The sequence below is a fragment of the Hypanus sabinus genome, chromosome 3, assembly GCF_030144855.1.
Source record: "Hypanus sabinus isolate sHypSab1 chromosome 3, sHypSab1.hap1, whole genome shotgun sequence".
NCBI lineage: Eukaryota > Metazoa > Chordata > Chondrichthyes > Myliobatiformes > Dasyatidae > Hypanus > Hypanus sabinus.
Genome location: NC_082708.1, coordinates 123,124,360 through 123,138,889, shown reverse-complemented (window position 1 = coordinate 123,138,889; position 14,530 = coordinate 123,124,360). Strand labels below are relative to the sequence as shown.

The window sequence follows — 14,530 nt, the reverse complement described above, 5'->3', positions numbered from 1 at the left end:
ACAAACTTAGAAGTTGTATATTTGAGCAGATTATCTTTGATATATGATACTGTGGCAACCCACTTTCTGCACAGACGAACCGGCTCACAAGTAGCCAGCGCGCGGGGGGAGACTTTGGTAATGCACCTCCGATGTCATTTCCACCCGGAGAGGGTGGGCGCTAGGGATTTAAATGCCAGCACCACAAAGTTTGAATAAACTAGTCTCGAAACAACTTACCGACTGCGTGTCGTTATTTCAGTGCTGTGTGTAGCACATCGCTACGTTGGTGACCCCGACAGTCCAAATGGGATTTGGACCATTTGGACCAAAGATGACCGACTCTTCATCTGTTCACGCAGTTTCGCTAAAACTGCCGACTTTCTGGACGCTGCGACCACGCGTGTGGTTTAGCCAAGCAGAAGCCCAGTTCCAGATTCGGCAGATATCCTCTGATTCCATACGTTACTATCACGTGGTGAGCACCCTTGACCAGGAGACGGCTGCCCAGGTTGCGGATTTCATACAGTCGCCCCCAGAAGAAGGCAAATATGAAGCATTCAAGGCGCTGCTCATTGGGACCTTTGGCCTCTCACGGCGTGAGCGAGGTGCCCGCCTGCTTCACCTGGACGGTTTGGGAGACAGACTGCCGTCAGCATTGATGAACGAGATGCTGGCCCTGGCTGACGGACACAAGCCCTGCCTCATGTTCGAGCAAGCGTTCCTAGAGCGACTGCCCGAGGACATACATCTGCTGCTGGCCGACGCAGATTTCAGTGACTCCCAGAAGGTGGCGGCCCGGGCAGACGTGCTGTGGAAAGCCACGCGTCCATCCATCAGATTACCAGGCCACGCGCCCAACAACAGACCAGACCAGGCCCAGCAGGGGGGCATACACAACACAGAGGCAGGAGTGAGGAGGCCAGTGAACATTGGTGCTTCTACCACCAGTGGTGGGGCACAAAAACCCGCCATTGTCGCCCGCCCTGCAAGGGCCAGGGCCAGGGCCAGCTGCCGCTAATGACTATGGCGGCTGGCCACCAGGACAGTCTCTTGTACATTTGGGACAAACGGTCGGGACGCCGCTTCTTGGTCAACACCGGAGCAGAGATCAGCGTCTTGCCCCCGATGGGGTACGACACCCACAACAGGAAGCCAGGACCCACCCTGAGGGTCGCAAACAGCAGCATGATATGGACCTACAGGAGCCGCACAGTGGAGCTGCAGTTCAGCGCCAGTAGGTTCACGTGGGACTTCACACTGGCCGCGGTGGCCCAACCACTCCTGGGGGCGGACTTCTTGCAAGCTCGCAGCCTGCTGGTCGACTTGCAAGGGAAAAGACTGGTACATGCCGACACTTTCCAGACGTTCTCCCTGGGTGAAGCCAAGTTGCCGGCCCCAAACCTGGACTCCATCACGCTGTCGGACAACGAATTCACCAGAATCCTGGCGGACTTTCCATCGATTCTGACACTGCAGTTCACAGCAGCCGTGCCCAGACACGGGGTACAGCACCACATTCCGACCCAGGGACCACCCCTCCACACCCGCACACGAAGGCTCCCCCCGGAAAAGCTCCGCCTGGTGAAGGAGGAGTTCAAGAGGATGGAGGAATTGGGGATCGTACGGAGTTCTGACTGCCCATGGGCCTCCCCCCTGCACATGGTGCCCAAAGCAGCCAGGGGTTGGAGACCATGCGGCGACTATCGCAGACTGGACGAGGCTACCACTCCAGACCGCTACCCCGTGCCGCACATACAGGACTTTGCAGCAAACCTGCACGGGGCAAGAATCTTTTCCAAAATAGACCTCGTCTGGAGATACCATCAAATCCCAGTACACCCTGAAAACATCCCCAAAACAGCACTCATAACCCCGTTCGGCCTGTTCGAGTTCCTCCGAATGCCATTTGGCCTGAAGAATGCCGCACAGACGTTCCAGTGGCTAATGGACACGGTGGGACGCGACCTGGACTTTGCGTTCATCTATTTGGACGACATCCTTATAGCCAGCAGTTGTCGTCAGGAGCATCTGTCCCACCTCCGCCAGCTCTACTCCCGACTGAGTGATTTTGGCCTCACAATCAACCCGGCCAAATGCCAGTTCGGTCTCGATACCATCGACTTCCTGGGCCACAGGATTACCAAAGACGGGGCAACACCTCTGCCCGCCAAGGTAGACGCGATCCGCCACTTTGCCTGGCCCAACACGGTCAAAGGCCTGCAGGAGTTCGTTGGTATGGTGAACTTCTACCACCGTTTCTGCCCTCCAGCAGCCCATATCATGCGCCCTTTGTACACCCTGATGTCAGGTAAAGGCAAGGACATTACTTGGGACGAGGAGGCCGTGGCCGCTTTCATTAAAGCCAAGGAAGCCTTGGCAGATGCCACAATGCTGGTGCACCCCAGAACGGACGTTCCAACTGCCCTCACAGCGGACGCAACACAGCAGTTGGTGGGGTGCTGGAGCAGCTCATAAAGGGGCGCTGGCAACCCCTGGTATTCTTCAGCAAGCACCTACGACTACCCGAACTCAAGTACAGTGCTTTCAACCGGGATCTGTTGGCACTGTATCTGGCAATCCGGCATTTCAGGTACTTCTTAGAAGGCAGGCTGTTCGCTGCGTTCACAGACCACAAACCGTTGACCTTCGCGTTCATGAAGGTGTCCGAACCCTGGTCGGCTCGCCAGCAGCGACATCTGTCCTACATCTCCGAGTACATGACGGACATCCAGCATGTCTCAGGAAGGGACAACGTCATAGCGGACGCACTCTCCAGATCAGGTGTCCAGGCCCTGGCCCTGGGGGTGGACTATGCAGCACTGGCGGAGGTGCAGCAGGCAGACGACGAGATGCCCAGCTACAGGACTGCAGTCTCAGGTTTGCAGCTGCAGGACTTTCTCATAGGCCCAGGTGAGAGGACCCTCCTGTGCAACGTGGCTACCGGCCAACCTCGCCCCATCGTCCTGGCAGTCTGGAGGCGGCGAGTTTTCGACTCCATACACGGTTTGGCATACCCATCTATCAGGACAACTGTCCGGCTGGTCTCCAGCAAGTTCGCGTGGCACGGACTTCGCAAGCAGGTCAGTGAATGGGCCAGAACGTGCGCGCAGTGCCAAGGTGCAGCGGCACACTAAAGCCCCGCCGCAGCAGTTCGAACCCACCCACCAGAGGTTCGACCACATTCATGTGGATATCGTGGGCCCCCTACCAGTGTCTCGAGGAGTGAGGTACCTCCTAACTATGGTAGACCGATTCACGAGGTGGCCAGAGGTGGTCTCGCTCACCGACACATCTGCCGATTCCTGCGCCCGAGCACTGATCGCAACCTGGGTAGCACGCTTTGGTGTACCGGCCCACATTACATCCGACAGAGGCGCCCAGTTCACCTCCAGCCTGTGGTCGGCTGTGGCCAGCCTGTTGGGAACGCAGCTGCACCACACAACTGCCTACCACCCACAGAAGAACGGACTGGTGGAACACTTCCACTGTCACTTGAAGTCGGCTCTCATGGCCCGCCTGAGAGGACCTAACTGGGTGGACGAGCTTCCCTGGTCCTGCTTGGAATTCGCACAACACCCAAAGAGTATCTGCACACCTCGTCGGCCGAGTTGGTGTATGGCGCATCCCTGGGCTGTCCCGGGAGAGTTCATACCAGCCCCAAGGGGGCAAGAGGAAGAACCCGCAGCAGTCCTGGACAGACCATGTGAGAGGCTCAGTAACCTGGCCCCCATACCCACTTCACAGCAGTCCTGGACAGACTAAGTGAAACACTCGGCAACTTGGCCCCCGTACCAACTTCACAGCAGAGACGGACCCCGACCCATGTACCCAAAGACCTGCAGAACTGTAAGTTTGTGTTTGTACGAAGGGGCGGACACTGGATACCGCTACAGCGGCTGTATGAGGTCAAGGTGATCAACAACAACGGGTCCACGTACGTTTTGAACACTGGGGGGAGAGACCGACTCAAACCAGCCCATGTGGACTTGGCGCAGCCGGTCGAGGTTCAGGCACCGCGGCGCAGAGGCAGACCTCCCAAACAGAGGCTGATCCAGACTGTGGACATTGGGGGGTGTATTGCCGGTTCTGGGGGGGGAGAGATTATGTGGTGACCCACTTTCTGCACAGGCGAACCGGCTCACAAATAACCAGCGCGCAGGGGGAGACTTTGGTAATGTACTTCCGACATCATTTCCGCCCAGAGAGGGCGGGCACTAGGGATTAAATGCCAGCACCGCGAAGTTTGAATAAACTGTTCTCCAAATGACTTGCCAACTGCATGTCGTTATTTCAGCGCTGTGTGTAGCACATCGCTACAATAAACTCTTTGCTCTGCCTCACCCTCAACTTTACAGCAAAACTATAACTTAATAGGAATTTCCCAAGGTCTTCACTTTACAACACCTCTGTAGCTTCAATGAAAAGTACTAAAGTAGGGTAAATTGGGAGAGGTGACAATCACTGATACTGATATCTAGGTTGTTAAGTGCTTCAAGTGCCACAATTCCAAATGAATCATTACTAGGAACACAGTTCAAAGCACAGCTTGAACAGACACAAACACTCCACGTAGGCCCGTGAACTGGTACCATAGTAATCCTTCCATGACTCCCCGATGCCCTGCCTCCCACAAGCAGTTTTTTTTGTAAATCTGATCATTTCCAACCACTCCTATCCTTCTGTTAATTTTTACTGTTAGAGTTTTCAGGGTGTCACCTTCTTCTAACTTACAAACTACACCTGTTGTTTATTTTACCAGTAGATAAGCAAAAGTTTCTGCCTGGTCTCACACAGAAAAATGCCGATCTTTTAGACAGTCTGTAACTGTCAAGGATGACTTGCTTTCATTCCAGATCGATAGATTCTGAGATAGTTGATAGGCCAAGATCAGATCTGTATCCTGCCACAGGTGGGGGTGGAGATGCTGGACATCGTGGGTAAGTGAATTATTTTGGGTGTGTCTGCTCCTTCGGCTGTTTTCCCAGGGTTTCTTTGTACTCCCAGCGAAGGGGTATGGGGTTCTCAGTGCCATTGAAATAGTGCTTTGACATCTTGATTTGCTTATCCAGTCCATAGATCTGGAGGGCTTGAGGTGTTTATTGCAAGTAGTCCAAATATCAAAAACACAATGGAAGACAGAAATCACTGACTGTGGCAAGGTACTTCATAAGCATTCTGCTTGCTCTTAATCTTCAAGCACTCAATTCCTCAGCTGGGCAGTGGTGTGCTGATACACAAAAGTCATTGGCAAATTTCATCATTGCTGTCACCATTCATTGTCAAGAGGCTCCTGAGATACAGAATGGACATAACAATATAAGAAACAGGCCCACTTTGGGCAAATAGCCCTTCAGGCCTTCTCTGCCAATTCTTTTTCTCTGTAGGAAATGGGTGTTATTCTGAAACTATGCTCCCTGGTTCTATACCCTCAGAAGAGATTGCTACATTCCTATATAGAAGATTCTGGGATGATCAACCTTAGAATCTTCAGGATTGCAATATACAATCTTTTGTCCATGTTCCCATTGACAACTAATAGAAGTTGCATTGAAACATGGACAAATATTTAAAGTCTTTGGGCCTTTGATGGATATGTTGAATTCCAGCAGAACATGTCTTATGAGGAAAGGTTGTAAGGGCTTTTCTCTTTGTAGTGAAGGAGAATGAGAGGTGACTTGATAGTGGTGTATCAGATATACATAGATAAAATGGACAGCCAGTGTATTTTTCCCAGGGCTCTATATCTCTTTCTGCAGTTGGATCTGAGAGATCATAATCAGTATGGATCAGAAGTTTCATCTTCTCTTCACTGACTATCAACGTAGCCACTTCTCATGAATGGCCATGACAATAAACTTAAACTTGAACCTGAACTTGATGTAAGCTTTCTGACATCTACTCCAAAGCTTCATGCATTTGGCTCCTGAACTTAATGGCTTCTTTGACCTGGCCCATCCAATTCAATGTCAGATTGGACACAGGATCCATGATCTTACCAGTTTCAGTGAGAATGGAAGATTAAAGATTTTTCTGGCTAAGGGGAAGGTAAATTAATTCTTATTTTTTAAAATTTTAATTGAGCTGCTTTACAATTTAATTATTTGTGTTGTTTTAAGTACTGTATAGACATGTAAAGGTTAAGTTAATGGACTAGGAGACATGCCTCTGAAACCAGAACCATAAGCTTAAAAGGCAGCTGGAAAATTTAAATTCAGATAAGAAAATAAACCTTGAGTTTAAAAAGAAGGTAAGTTCGGTGGCAGTGCCGAACTATCTAGCTGAGCAGGCTGAATCTCTAACAATGCAGCACTTGGTTCTACATAACCTTTAGCGTAGATTACAATCTCAAATAATTAAAAGACTATAATTATTCTTCATTTATCAAAATTATGTATTTAAATGATATATGTAATGTATTTCAAAGTTGAATGCATGTCAATTATTAATATTCTTTTTCCAACCCAGAGGAAGGTCAGCGTATGAAAGGCAATCAGGAAACATGTATAATATTGTAATAAGAAGTCTTATCACAAACTACAATAACACTGCCTACTGATTACACCAAAATGAGCTAGTTAATGCTGATCAAAAGAGCTCTTAGATTCAGAAGTTCAAGGTACAGTCGACCCACCTTATCCACGGGGGATCGGTTCCGGGGCCCCCACGGATACAAAAAAAAGCGGATGCTCAAGTCCTTCATATAAAATGGCATAGTATTTGCATATAACTTACGCACATCCTCTTGTATAATTTAAATCATCTCTGGAGTACTTATAATACCTAATACAATGTAAATGCTATGTAAAATAGTTGTTATACTGTATTGTTTAGGGAATAATGACAAAAAAAAGTCTGTACATGTTCAGTAGAGACGCAACCATTGTAGCTTTTCTGGGAACGCTGATGCCGCCTTGGCATCAGCTGATCCCAATTCTCCCGTGATCTTTAAGTTCTTGAGGCTGTCGCACTTTACGTAGCTAGCCAGCCATCCCTAGCACTAGCCTTAAACTCTTTCCTCTCGCTTACAACAGAAGAAGCAAAAGAACAAGACATGAGGTCAACAATGCTCAAACAACGTCATCTCTAGATTACAGTACTTATAATACCTAATACAATGGAAATGTTATGTAAATAGTTGTCACACTGTCTTGTTCAGGGAATAAGGACCTTTGGAGGAGGCTCAATAATACTAAAGTCAGGATCTGTTGAGGTTGAGGGCTGAGGACCACTTCGACAAGCGACACGCCACTTTTCAAAAGATCTAAGATTTCTACTTTCTCGGCAAGAGATAGCAGTTTACACTCCCTCTTAGCCTTTGCGGAATTGCTTTGACCACTTAATTGCTTTTTAGGAGCCATTTTTTCACAGAAACAAAGTTAGTGACCGAACGAGATGCGAGGCAAACAATGCTCAAACAACAAGTGCTGGAGAGAGAACTTTCGGGGTTTCACAATCCGCGGTTGGTTAAATCCATGCATACAGAACCTGCGGATAAGGAGGGCCGACTGTATGTAGCAGGAAACTTCCTGCAAAACATTTTATTTGGTCTACCAATGTCCCACTGATAAGGTGTAAATGACTTTAAACTGAGCCCAGAAACAATATAATAGTGACAGTTTAGAGATAATTTTTTTAAAGGGAGTAGAGCAGAGTTCAGGATTGATAGTGCAGAGACAGCCGAAGATCGAAATAGCTGAAACAGAGCGATGGTTTACAGGAACTTGGTTAAATAGCAAGAAGCAGGCAGAATCAGTGAAGGAAAAGCAAAATAAAGCACCGAATGCAACATCTTAAACAAGTGGCCCTTTGATGATGTGTTAAGTTTGAAAAGGATAAAGACCAAGATCTATTCACTTTAATAGAATAAGACAGAGACAACAAATGGATCAAAACTCATGCTGAGACATTTGATTTGTGTCGATATTAAAGTGAAAAATGTGAATATAATATATTCTGCAAATTTTTTAACATAATTGTGCCTATTTTGCTATGAAATGTCATCCACAGGGAAATTGAGAGCACTCCTCATCTGTGAGTGTTCTTGGTGTGGTTCACAGAAGTGACAACAGTATCAATGTACAAGATGTTCATTTCATCATCATGGATCAAAGTTAATGCAAATGTGTTTCCACTGACTATAATTCAATGAGCTAAAGCTGCAACGAAACATGCACACTGAATGAACCTGCTGGGCTGGGATGTCGATATTTTACTTGCTCCTTGTGCCAGCCTTACTGATCATTGACTGATGTCTACACTGGATCAGTTCTTTGTGTTTTGAGTGCCTGCTCTCAGTCTGGCTGCAAAATGCAATGTGACTAACTGTACAAAGGGAGGCGTTGGGTCAGACCAAAGAGAGTGAGGATATGTTTCTTTATCCCATGTTTCCCTTCTCTTCTTGCCACAGATGCCAAAGCCTGTTCCCTATAACCACCAGGGGCAAAGATGTAGCCGTTGCTAGAAATTATGCAAGTCACATTTTAGCATTTAAACCTGAAAGAAAGGAAAACTACTAGTGACGTATTTGAGAGCAGATTTCTCCAGTTTAGCAATTTTCATGTTTTGCAGGCCCCTGTGCATTGTGTTAGAACCAAACACAGCACTCTTTTAGCACATCTAACTGGAATGAATCTAAATTCAAAAGTGACAATATGGTGTCCAGGGACAGAGTAGGTTTGCACCCAGTAAACTACTAATCTCATCGTGCCTCCACTTCAACTTTGCCCTAAAATGAATACTAATAGTGACATCTGAAATCTAAAATCTGGAGTAACACACACAAAACGCTGAAGGAACTCAGCAGGTCAGGCAGCATCTATGGAAATAGATAAACAGTCGACATTTTATGCTGAGGCCTTTCTTCAGGACTGGAAAGGAAGGAGGAAGTTTCCAGAACAAAAACACACGGAGAGGTGACACAGGACAGCTGGAAGGTGATAGGTGAAGGCAGGTGGATGGAAAGGTAAAGGGCGAGAGAAGAAGAAATCTGATAGGAGAGATCAGCAGACCATGGGAGAAAGGGATAGGGTAGAAGGAGGGGCCACACGAAGAGGTGATAGGCAGATGAGGAGCAGAGCTAAGAGGTCAGAGTGTGGAATAGGAGAAGGAAAAAAATCAATGTTCATGCCATCAGTTTGGAGGCTGCCTGGACAGAATATGAGGTGTTGCTCCTCCAACCTGAGGTAGCATCTTCATGGCAAAAGGGGAGGTCATGGACTGACATGTCAGAATGGGGATGGAAGTTTAAATGGTTGACCATCGGGAAGTTCCGCTACTGGCAGATGGAGTGGAGTTGCTTAACAAAGTGGTCCACCAACTTACGTTGGGTCTCACCAATGTAGACATGGCTACATCGGGAGCACTGGATACAATAGACAACCCCAACAGATTTGCAGATGAAGTGTTGCCTCACCTGGAAGGACTGTTTAGGGCCCTGAATGGAGGTAAGGGAGAAAATTAATGGACAGTGAAGCATTTTTGTCACTTTGTAAGGATTTATGCTAGGAGGGAGATTAGTGGAGAGAGATGAATGGACAAGGGTATTACAGAAGGTGAAGATGTGTTTGGTGGTTGGATCCCATTGAATATGGCAGAAGTTGCAGAGAATGATGTGTTGGATGGGGTGGTAGGTGAGGACAAATGGAACTCTATCCCTGTTAAGGCAGCGGGAATACGGGTGAGTGCGAATGTTGGGGGAATGGAGGAGATTGCGGGTGAGCAGCAATGAGAAGAGGGCATGTCCTGGGTGATGGGGTGGGGGGGCCTTAAATCTGCCTTTCTGGTGGCATCGGATGTTGCTGAATTGAAATGGAATAGAATGACTGCTAAACGTTTAAGTTTGTTTTTAAATGTTGTACATGGAAGTACAGTAAAGAAAGATGAATACATGCAAAAAGTAAGATAAAATCACACAGAAACAGAAAAAGACTTTTGGGCTAGTGGGACAATACCAATGTTTCTCTTCCACTTGAGCTGTTTCCTTTGTTTACTGTTTGTAACCTCAGCACTATATCAGAAACATCTGGATTCAACTGATATTGATTTTTTAAAAATCCCAGGACTGCATCTTGTCCATCCTTATAGATGACCTGCTTATCATTGCAGAGAAGTAGGTTATTTACAGGGCTATACAACTGGACCACAGGAATTAGATCCCTTGCCTCTATGTTAACATTACCCTGCATTTGGATTGAATTAAAATCAGGGCCATAGACTTTGGAATTTCATTATTTATCTTGTGGACCACACTTTACCCAATCTGCTTATGACAATTACAGTTAAAAGGAATGTACCCTCGTCCATTTTCAACCTGCTCCCAGCTGCTTTAAATACCTGAGTGCCCACTCTGTCTATAAAGATATGAAGCTCCCATCCACTTTAATGTAATCAAAATTACAAAATTACTTATCTTCAATGCAGTATTGAAACTGTAAATCTGGCATACTCATTATATAAAAGTTTTCTACTCCATTTAGAAATAAAGGCTTGTTCATTTGATTATCTTATCCTGCATCCCTCTTTCTTAGTTCTAGGTTACAGGTATTGAAGTCCTATCTCCGCGGACTTTAGTATGTTTGGTTGATAAAATATTATCTTCTGTGCTGTTAATCCTGGTCTTACCTAAATACTGATTATATCTTTCAGCAACACAATGAATTATCTGTAAAACCAATTATTTTCACAGATACATATAAAATGTTATCACAACATCTTGAGCAAATATAAGTGATTTACATTGCAGGTATTGAAACATGGCAATTGAATGCAAGTTATCAAAGTATTTTAATAGCTCTATTGAAAAAAAATGTTGGTATACAAAATGATGTAGAACTAGTTATCTAACAATGGATAAAATATTAAATATGTCACATGGCCTGATTGATCAAACTGTACTCTCAGCAGGAAAAATGAAAGAAACAAGAAGTATTTCTTATTCCTTGTTCGTAACCTTGCTTTTATACTCAGTTGTAGTAAGATTGAAACGTATGCTCATGTCTGTGATTTAGTGAAGTTTAGAACAGCTTGTATCGTGGGTAATGCTGTTCCTTGTCTCTCCGTGGAGTTGTCACACAATGAAGGCTATGTCCATTCACTCGAGAAACAGAATTCAGAGAGCAGTTTTAGGCCAATCGCTCAGAAAGATCATGGTGATGCCTTTCCCTGTGACAGATGGCGGGAGACTCCACAGTACTTCCCACATTTGGATTTGAATCTTTCCTGAAAGTTGGTCATGATAAAGGCATTTCTGGTATAGCCTCCTTTCCCAGCTGTGAATGATGAGATTATGAATTTTTGACTGAATCCCTTCCCACTCACTTTTGGGATTTCTGCTCCTAAGGTTATTTTATAATTGGTATATGGCCTTCTCAACTATTTGTTGGTCACAAACAGAAGCAAGCCTGCTGTAGGATGGTATCAAAAGGCATTCGCATGAAAGACAGAATCATAATTGAGGAGGTCTGTAAACTGGAGTTCACCTTTGTTCTTGGTTTGCAGTGAGGCAAATGGTTGGGTGTTTGGAGCATAGATGGCTTTTACTGAGGAAGCTGTGCATGGCATGGTTCAGCTCTTTCTGTTCAGCAGGTTTATATCATAGCATCATCAAGTGACTATGGTCACTAATAAACTGATTATATGAGCTAAAATTTCCTCCAGTTAAACAAACAGAAAACTGAAATAATTGTTTTTGGTGCCAAAAAAGTGCAATTAGAGGTCAGTGATCACTTAGAACCCTGTTGTTACAGACCACAAATCAAGCCAGAAACCTTGGTGTCATGATGGACGCTGACTTAAATTTTATCTGTCACATTAAGACAATTACAAAGTCATCCTACTACCATCTTAGAAACATAACGAGAATGAAAGGGCTTATATCTGAGCAAGATCTAGAAAAACTCTTCCATGCGATTATTTTTATTAGGCTTGACTACTGTCATAGCGTTTTCATAGGTCTCTGTCAAAATAAATCCTTCCGACACCTCCAGCTCATTCAGAACACTGCTGTTAGAGTCCTCAAAAAATAGAACAATCACTCCAGCTTCCTGTCCATCGGAGGATTGACTTTAAAATATTACTTAGCCCTACCCAATTTTAGGTTTTACTATTGGGCTGCCAATATAAGGAATATTACTTTCTGGTCTTATTATATTTAGCATAAAGATTGCCCATCATGGGTCTCCTTAGAAGTTAATTCTGTAAAAAATTCCTCTATTGTCTCTCTTCTTGGATCATTTTCTTCTTTTTCAGCAAATAAAATAACATAACATAATTGTTAAGCAAACTTTAAGAATTTGGTCTCAATTTAGGAAATTTTTTGGTTCAGCGAATTTTTCATTATCATCTCCCATTCTCTTTAATTATTTTTTTTATCCCTTCCATGGCTGACAAAGTCTTTAAGGATTGGGATGAACTAGGTATTAAGGTTTTTGGGACCTGTTTATCTCAGGATCTCTTGCTTCATTTGACCAATTGTCAACTAAATTTGCACTCCCAAAAACACAATTTTACAGATACCTTCAAACTAGAGATTCCTTATGTTTCCAATTAACTACTTTTCCTATAGGTCCTGATATAAATTTACTGGACAATCTTTTAAATTTAAAACCTTTTGTTAATGGTTCTATTACCGGTATCTATAACTTGTTGATTGAATCTAGACAAGACTTTTTAGATAAAATAAAAAAAGCTTGGGAGGAAGACCTAAATTGTCAGATTTCTAATGATAGATGGAATAAAATTCTTAAACGGGTTAATAAATCATCTTTCTGTGCTCGTCATTCTCTTCTACAATTTAAAGTGGTTCATAGAGCTTATATTTCTAAACAGAAGCTGTCCAGTTTTTATCCGAATGTTTCTCCACTTTGTAATAAATGCAACTCTGCTGATGCCTCTTTAATTCATATGTTTTGGTTTTGCCCTAAAATTGAAAAGTTTTGGTGGGAAGTATTCCATACCTTCTCACAACTTTTTAGGGTCCAATTTGACCAAAACTTGTTTGTTTGGTATTATTGCAGATGAAAATATAACTTTAAATACTTCTACCTGCAGGTTTTAGTTTTTACCTCTTTTTTAGCAAGAAGAGCAATCTTGCTTAAGTGGAAGGAGTCTACCCCTCCTACACATCTTCAATGGCTACGTGATATTATGTCATATTTAAATTTAGAAAAGATCCGCTGCTCAGTCTTAAATTCGAAACAATCTTTTTATGATATCTGGGGACCTTTCCTAAATTATTTTTCCAATTTATAAAGTTTAACAGTCCACAGACTTTTATGTATATTTTTATCTTCTCTTCTTAAGCGAATATGTTTTCTTTTCTAATTTATCCATTATCATCCATCAGCTTTTTTCTTTAGTGGTTGGTAGGGGGTTGACTTTTTTTATATAAAAAATTTCTTTTATGATGGATGACCTTTCTTTAAATTTTTGATTACAGAGTGGTATACCTTTATGTGTTATGCTATAGCATTTTGATCAATTTTATCACAATATATGAATGTACACGTTATGTTGAGATGTATCTATGTGTTGCACTCTAAATCTTGTTTTTTTTCTTCTGAATAAAAATATTGTAAAAAGAAAAAAATATTACTACTGGTTTTTTAAGGCACTGAACGGTCGAGAGCCAAAATACACCTCCAATCTCTTGCTGCATTATGAACCTATCGAACTCTCAGGTCGCCTGTGGTGGGTCTGCTTACCGTCCCCAGTGTCAAAACTGAACATGGTGAAACAGCTTTTAGTTAACATGCTCCACATATCTGGAATAACCTTCCAGAGGATCTCAAGTCTGCCCCAACTTTAAGTTCTTTTAGATTGCAGCTTAAACTTCTCTTTTCACCATAGCTTTTAATTAGAATCTCCTGCATTGTAACTTCTATTTATTATATCTTTTTTTGTGTGATTTTATTCTCTTATATGTTGTCTGAAATTTGATATTTGACTTTCATATTTTGTTCTAAGTAAAGCACTTTGAATTGCCTTGTGTTTGGAAAGTGCAGCACAAATGAACTGCTTACTTGTCTGAGACCTGGGCTACCGGCAGTGGACACCTCAAAGCACCAGAAAATTGCACCAAATCTAAGTGCAAATTCCTTCAAATTCATGGGTAGCGTAAGGGAACTAATATCAGTGGCCTCCTCTACTGAAACCCATAACTGATATTGCAGTGATACAATGGACAATGGGTAGGCCAAACTCTAGACTCCTCAAAAAGAGAATCCATTTGGAGTTCTGTCAGGAGAAGAGATTGCCAGTGGACAGAGGGCAATATTTAAGGATGTGCTCAAATTCTCCTTGAAAAGAAATGCAAAATCCCCATTGATCGGTGGGAATTTCCTGCTGAAAGCATTTGGAGTGGCACTGAGAACTTTATATTGAAAGCACAAAAAAACCCAGCCATAACTGGCAGAAGAAGCACACCATTTCAAAACTACCCAGCCACTGGTCCCGTCAGACACCTCCTAACCTATTTGTGAATGACGTTATGGTTCCTACATTGGCATCATCAGTCATAGCAAAACTCATCAGGCTGGAAAGGAAGCAAGTC

The 14,530-nt window shown here is 44.0% G+C and overlaps 2 protein-coding genes across 6 annotated transcripts in view; one reads left to right on the top strand and one right to left on the bottom strand.

Annotated features, from left to right (window-relative positions):
- The window catches only part of idua (alpha-L-iduronidase), a 197,593-nt gene that overhangs the window by 60,313 nt on the left and 122,750 nt on the right, over nt 1–14,530 (top strand). Inside the window, exon 1 of one of the 3 annotated variants that reach the window (XM_059965065.1) lies at nt 4,693–4,919. The exons of the other annotated variants lie outside the window; for them this stretch is intronic. Within the exon in view, the coding sequence (XP_059821048.1) occupies nt 4,816–4,919 (104 nt within the window). The 5' untranslated portion in view covers nt 4,693–4,815. Of the gene's footprint in view, nt 1–4,692; nt 4,920–14,530 lie in introns of those variants that run through there. 3 annotated transcript variants of the gene reach the window in all.
- The window catches only part of slc26a1 (solute carrier family 26 member 1), a 114,088-nt gene that overhangs the window by 47,426 nt on the left and 52,132 nt on the right, over nt 1–14,530 (bottom strand). The window lies entirely within an intron of this gene.